We start from the raw sequence: 9879 nt of genomic DNA, 5'->3' as shown, positions 1-9879 counted from the left end.
ACTGGGCTCCTAGGTCACACACACACACCCGAGCCATGATTCCACCAACCATTCTTTCAGATCCCACCGGGCTCTCATGCTCACACACGCACACTTGAGTCATGATTCTGCCGACTAGCTTTACTGATCCCATCGGGCTCTCATGCTCACACAATCGGTAATCTTTTTCAGATTTCAATTTCTCGTTTATTTTTGTCTCGTTTCTCATAAACATGCATCTTTTCCTCGCATTCACATTATTCTTCCAAAAGCTTACTAGAATCATGCGACAACATAAGTCCTAATTACATGCAGTTCTTAGGGAAAATTACGACATCGCCACCCTGCGGTAAATTAACAATACATCAACTTTTATTCTAATCATGCAGTAGTCAATTAAATTCTAACTTTACTAATTATTCTAAAGCTTTCTTCTCCACCGTAAACTCCTTATAACCATACGACTAAGTTCAAATGTAAACTTCCAGATTATCACCACTGCAAATCAATTTTTTATGTCTAAAATTTTATCATGCGTTTATACAACATTTCAATATTTTTTTTAATAAATAATTAAATCACATTATACGTAGGTAAGTAGGAAGGAGGTTTCTACCTTGTTATAGGTGGTAGGGGGTTGATTCTAACGGCGTCGTGTCGAGGGGTGGGTGGCACGTCTCCTTCGATTCCGAATTGATCGAGAACTCTAATTTTTCTCTTTTACGAATCTAAAAATAATATGGGATTTATGTAATATGGATTGGTGGGCAGTGTTTGATGATGATGTGACTAAAGGTGGCGGTGGAGGTGGCAGAACAATTTCTCCTTTCCTCCTCTTCTCTTGACTTAAACACCACCCTCTCCTCTTTATAGAATTCTTGAGACAAGAATGCCTTTGGGGGACTGTAGAAAGGTGGGAGGATGGCTTCTATTTATAGACAACCCTCCCCATCCTATTTCGGCTCTCTCTCCTCTCTCTTTTTTTCCAAGTTTTTTTTTTTCCCTTGCTCTCCACTCAACCTAGGTGCATTTATGGCTATGGGATAAGATTGGGTAAGATAAGGATGATATACTTGGAGAGCAATCAATTCTATCTCTCCCTCTCTTATTATTTCTATCCTATCCTATTTCTCTCTCTTTCTTTTTATCCAAGTAAATATATAGGTGTGTGTATATATATAGGTGTGTATATATATATATATATATATATATATATATATATATATATATATGTTATATAGTATGAAGGGTGTTATATATGTATATTTGTATGCAAGTACGTATGTGTTCATAGATAGATTAGGTTTAGACTTAAATAATATCAATTACTAAAATAATTTAATGAATCAAAACAGTTTAATCAAAAACAAAATTAATTTTTATTCGAAAAAATTTGGCCAAAAATTCGGGTTGTTACACTCTCTCTCTCTCTGAGTAAACCTTATGAAAAATGATGATATTATGTTGGAAATTCCCTTTGAGTGATTGAATGTTTTTTGCATAACACATTAACCTATGACAATAGTCCAACTTCTGTGTACCGTAATTCTTCTTGAAATATTTTTGGCTGTTTCAAGATACCTCTAGTAAGAGTAAGAAGTTGGCATATAATTAATAGTGTGATTGATTGGAGTTCCTATCATGTTGTTATTGCTTTTCCTTTAACTTATGTTTTCTTGATCGGCTTACTTTAACTTGTGTTGTGATAGGGCTTTGGTGCAAATATTATCATTTCAAATATCTTAGCAAAAAAATATTATCATTTTAAATATGATTATTGTAAACTAACTCTATTGAAAAATTATGTATTTTCTTGCACCGTTGATATAGGTAAACTTTATGTTATTTACTTTCTCATTTTAATTTATTAAACTTGATTATTTTAGAAATGTTAAAAAATGAGAGTTTTAAAAAAAGGGTCTAGCGTGATTTGGTTCACTGGTCAAGCATGTATTCTAACCTTCATATTGGGCTGTGATAGTAGGAAGAATTTGGGAAAATAACGGCCAATAACATATTTTGATAATTAATACCCGCTAAGGACATTTTCAGCATTAACAAATATTTTTAGCATGTCCTTGGCAGATATTAATTATCAAAATAGGTCCTCAGCCGTCATTTTCCCCGGGAATTTAACCGTTGTAATTTTCAATAGTAACACAATGGCTCTAATTCAACTAACGATTCGGAAGCCACACACCGGCTCTAATTCAACCAATGGTACCAAAGCCCAGTCCATGGCCGGAAGAAATAAAGGTAATTAAAAAGCTAGGAGTAACTTACTATTGAATCAACAACTCTCCAAAAAATAAGAAGAACCATACACCACAACTCTCTCTCCCCACCAATTAATTTGCCCCTGGCCTTTCTCTCCCATTGATCAGTGTCTCTCTCCCCAACCGATCACGCGCGCCCACACACATTCTCTGTCTCTCCTTCTATATATATATATATATCTCTCTCTCTCTATCTCTCTCTCTATTTCTCTCACCCACCCAAAGAAGCTGAGGTTCAACGAATGAACGTTGGACAAGGATTAGTCATGAGGTTTGGCGATGGAGGTCCAACGACCGGAAACCAGATCAATTTGCTTCATATTTCTCTTTTTCTGTCTCTAGCTCCTTTTATTTTTAGTAAGTTTTGCAATCAGATCTATATTTTCTGGAGTTTGTGTCGACTTTAAGGAATTCTGATTCGGGGTGAAATTTGTGCTTTTATTTTATTTTATTTAGAATTATTATTCTTATTTCTCAACATATATGTTGTTGTTGTTGAGGTTTTGTTAGTTTTAATAAGGAGAAAATATGGTGTTCGGACTTAGGATTTACACAGGATGGGGCACATTACCTTAAGAAAAAAAAATCAAAATTAAGCATTGATTTTGTAAACTAAACATATGCTCCATATCAATCATTAAGTAAACAACAGGTAAATAATTAAAAAGATTATTTTCCAAACTATGAAAATATACATCAATAGCCCTAGTGTTTATCAAAGAAAATAACACATCCTATTTTACTTGGGCACAATTAGATACAAACAATTTTCGGTATAATTTATGATCTAATATTAAAACCAATCAATTTCAAAATTAAAAGTCTTTATTGGGTGTAGAGAGAGAGAGAGAGTTGGGGTCTTCAAATGAGTTTATTCTCCATATGCTTTGTACAATCATTTACAATAGACATGATTGTAGTTCAAGTGGCAATAGGAGATTGTGCCTCCTTTGTACTCTCACACAAGAGGGCGGGGGTTGAGCCCCACCTTCTTTTCCAGCTAATACCTAACAATACTATTTTTTTTTTGGTCAAGCGGAAGTTCTAACAATACTAATTCGCTCAAAATGAGTTGAGACCAAAAAAAAGAAAGAAAAAGAAAGATAGGAGTCTTTCTTTTTATAACAATCCAAACAAATGGGTAAAGAAGCGACTAGGGTTAGTTCAATTAGTCAGGACTGTTGCATCTATTAGGAGATCAAGAGTTCGAATCTCCTCAATCTGCATGTGAGTCCCCACCTGCATGTGAGTGTTTTTCCCTTATTAATGGACTATTCATTTGTTTCTTTATTTCTACCATATAATGTGTTCATTTATTGTATTGGTTAAGTTGTTGGGCTTAGTTGTCTTGTGAACTACACACTGGCCTGCCGAACCCAACACATTTTCTTAAGGGCTTGTATTGATTGGGTTGAGTTTTTAAGCTGGTTTAATTAATGGGATGGGTTTTGGAATATCTCCTAAAATCAAGTCCAGCTTGCCCCGATAAAGTAATAACAATGACATGCATTATATATTTATATTATAGAAAAAAAACTATTAAGAAGGAATAAAAAAACTACTACAATAGACAATACTTGTTTTTTAATGCATACATATACATATATTCCTTAGTCTTCAAAAAACTGTAATAATTATGATTGTAAACTCTAATTTATAATAGTGGGGATGATTATTCATTAATGGACATTATACTTTACTTAGAGAAAAAAATGAGCTAGTTGAAGGGGCTTGCAAAATGAAATTTTAAGATAGCTGGGTTTAGAAATATTATAATGAAGCCCGTTTAATAATGAGTCGGGCTTGGACATGCACAAGTGTCATTATCTAGTTCAAATTCGGTCCGAATACGGCCCGGTCTGACGTATGTGCAGCCCAATTTTTAATGGATTAAAAAAAATAGGAAAATTGACGGTCAATGGCGTGTTTTGATAATTAATACCCGCTATGGACATTTTCAGCATTAGCAAATATTCTTAGCATGTCTTTTGACGGGTATTAATTATTAAAACACATCACTGGCTGTCATTTTCCAAAAAAAAAAAAAGGGTTAAGGTGACCCACCCGCAGCGAGCTTACGTCTTCCAAGATTACATAACTTTAAAATTGGGTCCTATACAACGATCCACCCTTCAATTATACTATCCCCTCTGTCCCAATTTGTTTGTCCAATTGTTGAAATACGTGTCTTTTAAAAATATACTTAGAGCCCGTTCCAGAACGCGAAAAAAGTCCTTATTTTTTAAGAAGGCAATTTCAAGCTCAAATATTATGGACTTATTGAAATCTAAAAATATGCAATATGGATCTTGTTTGAAAGAACTCATCGAGATCTTTTATACGATGCAAAAAAAATTGAAAAAATATTTTTCATTTACATTATTTTTGAGTTTGAAAATGTAAAATAAGCTACTTATTTTTTAAGAATGTTTTTGAAACGGAGCCTTATATCTTACATTTTATAATGTTTTTTTAAAGATTTTGTATAATAAAATTAATTGAGATCTATCAAAATTCATATTACATATTAAAAACATTACGAATTGAAAATTATAGCCAATTTTTTGATAGGTCAAATGCTTTCAAAAAGTCAAAAAAGGGATAAACAAACTGGGACGGAGGGAGTATTACGTTAGAATGACTGGTGCAGCTCGTGCCACGTCTACCTACCCCACGTGGTCCAATCTACCCAATCATCCTTCCTTAATTACAATCGCCCCCCTTCTCTTCTCTATATATCTATACATATAAAATTCTCCACAAAGCTTGAACGACATGCATTCTCGGAGTGCATTCTCATTTATTTCTGCTAATCTAGTGAGCTAAAAAAATCACAGCAGTCGGAGCAACGTCTCCGCCGCCGCTGCCGGCCGTCACCATAATAATAATCAAGGGCCATGTCTTTCCTCCTGTGGTCAAACCACCGGGCACGATCAACTCCTTCTTCCTCGGTGGCGCAGGTTAATATTTCTACCTCTCAATACGCCCCACCGGTGCACTACACCTTAATCACTTGTAATAATCTCGCCGTTTTGATCTGACGTTTTTTGGCTGATGTTAACGTACATGCGTAGGGGAGAGAGGTTTGGAGATTCAAGGCAAGTTCATAAAGTTCACCGCCATTGGAGTGTACCTAGAAGCGAGCGCCGTAGCGTCGCTCGCGGTTAAGTGGAAGGGCAAGAGTGCGGAGGAGTTGACGGAGTCCGTTAAGTTCTTTAGGGACATCGTATCTGGTATGTATATAATTACTGCTGATTTGTATATACATGTTTAATGAGCCGAAAATTGTGAAATTAAGTATTTTAAAAGAATCAATTAAATGGTGAAATGGAGAAACCCGAAAGAAAAGATCTATCTAATGAGTTAAAAGGATATAAGGAAGAAACAACTTCCTATAAAACTTACTGAATAGAATATTGAAAACTATTTTATTTAGGAGCCTAGTTTAGCTAGCTTCCTAATCATTCTACGCTCCTAAATAAAACTTACTGATGAATAGAATATTGAAATCTATTTTATTTAGGAGCCTAGTTTAGCTAGCTTCCTAATCATTCCACGCTCCTAAATAGAATTAAGTTTAATATTGCATTCTCTTCATCCAATTTCTCGTCTGTCCTTACTTTGTCATTAGAAGTAATTAGCAAGTGAAATATCATTACGTGGCTTGTATAATAAGTGTCATCTCTATAAATGCACTTTGTATTTTGTAATTGGTGGGTTCTCCTCAATATTGGCAATCATCCCAATTCTTTAGGCCTTTCTTTGTGCTTCTGTGCTGTAATCATGCGACCAAACTGGAATGACTGTCGAGACTTATGTGATTTTCAATTGATATTTGATATTAAAAGATAAGAAGAATGCGATTTCTGTCCTTTTTGTTTTTCCGATCTCCAATACATGAGATTATCTTGTAATTTCTTGTTTAGGTCCCTTTGAGAAATTCACACAAGTGACAATGATATTGCCTTTAACGGGCAAGCAATACTCAGAGAAAGTGGTGGAAAATTGTGTTGCATATTGGAAAGGAATAGGAACCTATACTGATGCAGAGGCCAAAGCCGTTAAACAGTTTCTTGAGGTCTTCAAGAACAAGACTTTCCCTCCTGGTGCTTCTGTTCTTTTCACCCAATCACCTCTTGGGTCGCTAACGGTTAGTACATCCTTCCAAGACTGTTTAGTTCTGCCTTTTTCTTCACTATCTTGTTCTTTCTGTCATGTTTTTATTGGTAAGTAATTTCTTATAGAAACACTCCGAAAAAAGGAGGCAAGACTGTGGCCTTAAATCCCGTACGATCAGACATTACAAGCTAGACAAGCAAGTAAGATCAAAACATTGAACCAGCACAACACAAAGCCAAAGCTCCAAAACAGTCCTAACATGCATGAAACTAGACAGGCCACACCTCCCTATCCTTTGCCATTCAGCTGAATTTTAACACTTGTCCATTAAACAAGCCCTGATATCCTCAACCGCCCGATCCCCGCTTTTTGCCTGGAAAATCCTTGCATTCATTTCCCCCAAAGATAGATGCAGAAAAAATCAGTTTGATTAAAGAGTTCAAAACAGAACCATGCTTGCCCCTCTGGATCATCCATTCCAGCTCCTGGTCAAAGCCCACAGGCCCCTTATCACCCCTCATTGCTCAAGCCGGTTCTCCATACCCACCCAGAAAAAGGGCATGCAAAAAATAGATGACAGGGGCTTTAATTAGCACCATCATAGAGCACACAAAATGTAACAGTTCCCCATTTAGCAAGTTTATCTTTTGTTCATAATGTTCCATGACAGGCCATCCAAAGGATCACAACCCACATTGGGACATAGTGTTGAAACCCCACAACCTTGTACCATTTGACTAAGCAGCTTGTAGTTCTCATAGCTTCCCATGCAAACCTTGAGGAATACACACCATTCCCAGTGAGCAACCACCTAACTTCATCCACTTTGTGAACAACTGTTTTAAAATTCACGGGGGTGTTATCCCTGGTCTCCTGAAGTATAGGATTCCTGGCCCTAGGGCACTTCCAGTCCCCTTCATCAATAATGGAGCACAGCTTTGTAGCCAAAGACCTCCCCAAATTGAACACCACTCTTCTGCCCTAATGCCTGAGCAATGGACCCAAAGGATCCCAATTATCATGACACAGAAAAGTAGAGTTTCCATTACCAATTGCATATTGTATCCAGCCTTGAGCGATGTCCATCAAGTGGATAATTTTCTTGAGAGTCCAATAAGAATCATATGGAGTATTCATATGTCAAAAACTACATATGATGCTTGATCACATAGGTTTGAATCCATTTTACGCACGTAGTGTCAACCTTTTTAGTTTTTACACAGCCTAGAGATGCCTAGCCATAGTAGCCTTATTCCATTCTCTAAGGACTTTAAAACCCAAACCACCCTCCTTCTTGGGGACACAGACTTTAACACATTTAACCTTAGCCCCAGAGGACTGCAAGCCTGGGCCCTCTTTCATTCATGTTGATTATAAAATAAATAATGTAGTTAATTGATTTGGAAACATTGTAGCCGCTTATTCAAACTTCTCTTTTAAAGAATTGAGAGAAACGAAAAAGTGATGATTTATGAGACAGGAGGTTGCATGTTGATTCCAACTTGTACCCCCAAAGCAGCATCAATTAGGACATAAGGATTTAGGAATTTCTTTTCTTTTCAGTAGTCATGACTTGTGGTTCTCTACTAGTTGACGATTTCTTATCAACCAAGCTTAATTTTTATACAAAAATGCTAGGGACAAAGAAAATTTACCCCGAAAGTACCCCGAAAACAGCAATTAATGGTTGAGATTCACTTTGATGTGTGTGACCCAATCATCAAAGTGATTCTCAACCATTGATTGCTGTTTTCGGGGTAAGTTTTCTTTGTACGTAGCATTCCCCATTTTTATATGGACTTGATCAAACCTGTCCTAACAAGATGTAAACCAGGCCCAGGAAAACAGTTTACTGTTTTTAAACCATTAAGCCATGAAGAATGAACTTGTATAAAATTTGTTTTTGACAAGTGTTCTACAAATATCAACTGTTGAAGCAAATGTGTTTCTGTCTTTCTTTTGATCTTTTTATATAGTGCTCTTGGTTTCCCTAAAAGCTGTTCATATTACCTAAAGACTTTTCGTTTTGGTGGATTAAAGGTTTACTTCTATCTATTGAGTCATATCACTGTATAGGCTATTTTTCTACCTTGCCAATTAGTTGTGAAAACTGAAGAGACATGCTTTTTCAATGAAGTCTAGGCCCAATGTGTTCTCAACTCAAGTTTTCTTCATTGATGTGGACACACACATACACACATGGACTCACACACACACAAACTTATGCATACGTGCATTCCCATCTGTGTCACAATTGATTCAGTAAGCTGCGTGTCCAGTGTGCGTAGAACAGCCTATTACCGCATTCCCGAGGGTTAGCCCACTGCTTACAGGTCAGTGGAATCTTAATGCTCAAAATCACAATTCAAGTAGCCATTTATTTGATACTTCCCAAGGAGCCGGAGTTGCTATTTTAACCCTTATTGCTCATCATCAAACACAAAGCTGATGGCTGACTAATATTGCTATCATCATTTAGCTATTGCATTTATTCTTGATCATATGTAATATTGCTCATCATCAAACACAAAGTTGATGACTGACTAATATTGCTCATCCTCAAACACGAAGTTGATGGCTGACTAATATTGCTCATCATCATTTGGCTATTGCATTTATTGTTCTTTATTGTTGATCATATGTAATAGGACAAACTTTGGGATTATGTATGTAGGTATATATGTATATTCACATGTATACATCTGTTTGTGTGTGCGTGGGAAGTTACATTGGAACAATAAATGGATTTGAATTCTTGTTGATGGTTCTTTATTTCTTTTCTGACCACAGATTGGCTTCTCGAAACATGGCTTGTTACCTAAGAAGGGCAAAGTGGTAATTGAGAACAAACAATTGTCGGAAGCAGTATTGGAATCGATCATCGGGAACCATGGTGTTTCCCCTGCAGCAAAGCAGAGTTTGGCGACAAGAATGTCTGAATTATTCAAGGAGACATAAGCCGCTAAAGGAATATCACCATGGTTGGTCTGAATTTAAATTTCTGCAGGATTTCGAGGAAAAAAGAAAAGAAGTCTGTTTAAAAAAAAAACTTGTTATCTATGAGAGGGAAGAAGATAACATGGTAGGGTCTCACTTCCCAGTTGATTTTTCTGTTTCTTGAATGAGTAAATGTACCTGGTTCTTGAATGAGTAAATTTACCTATATGATCTTTGCATTACTCTTGTTTCCATTTTGTCAGTGTAATAAGGAGGCTTCCGTTTTTGCATTGTAAACTCGTAACTTCAGTATCTGCAGTTTCAGATGATTCTCATTCTTCTTCTTTGCAATGGAAAACATCTCGACCCTAAATTCAGCATAATGGTGGTAGTATTTACGGACATCATGGATTAGAGATTTATATTGTGTGGGTATGTTTTGCTAGGGTATAACCGGACTCAAATGGAACTCACCTTCTTTGGCTCCTCCCGATTGTCTGGTTTCTTTGCCAGCCCTTAATGCTATGTTCTTAAAATGGATGAGTGCAAGCATACTTACGTTGGAGAA

At 36.3% G+C, this 9879-nt stretch overlaps 1 protein-coding gene across 1 annotated transcript; it reads left to right on the top strand.

The window, feature by feature from the left end:
- The first annotated feature begins 2477 nt into the window (after positions 1-2477).
- On the top strand, positions 2478-9649 carry LOC131318761 (chalcone--flavanone isomerase-like). The gene is made up of 5 exons (XM_058348729.1): positions 2478-2612; positions 5093-5215; positions 5330-5488; positions 6182-6405; positions 9165-9649. Exons 1-5 carry the CDS (start codon positions 2498-2500, stop codon positions 9330-9332), a joined length of 789 nt encoding a protein of 262 aa, XP_058204712.1. The 5' UTR covers positions 2478-2497; the 3' UTR covers positions 9333-9649.
- The last annotated feature ends 230 nt before the right edge of the window (positions 9650-9879 follow it).

Source organism: Rhododendron vialii, chromosome 3a (assembly GCF_030253575.1).
Source record: "Rhododendron vialii isolate Sample 1 chromosome 3a, ASM3025357v1".
NCBI lineage: Eukaryota > Viridiplantae > Streptophyta > Magnoliopsida > Ericales > Ericaceae > Rhododendron > Rhododendron vialii.
Note: the sequence above shows the minus strand (reverse complement) of the source record. Positions and strands in the feature narration are given on the sequence as shown.

Bases quoted from the DNA above. Each gene is read 5' to 3' on its own strand.
- LOC131318761 (XM_058348729.1), top strand. From the start codon at position 2,498: ATGAACGTTGGACAAGGATTAGTCATGAGGTTTGGCGATGGAGGTCCA. The intron at 5,216-5,329 runs GTTAATATTTCT...GTACATGCGTAG, and splicing joins CTTCTTCCTCGGTGGCGCAG to GGGAGAGAGGTTTGGAGATT. The intron at 6,406-9,164 runs GTTAGTACATCC...TTCTGACCACAG, and splicing joins CACCTCTTGGGTCGCTAACG to ATTGGCTTCTCGAAACATGG.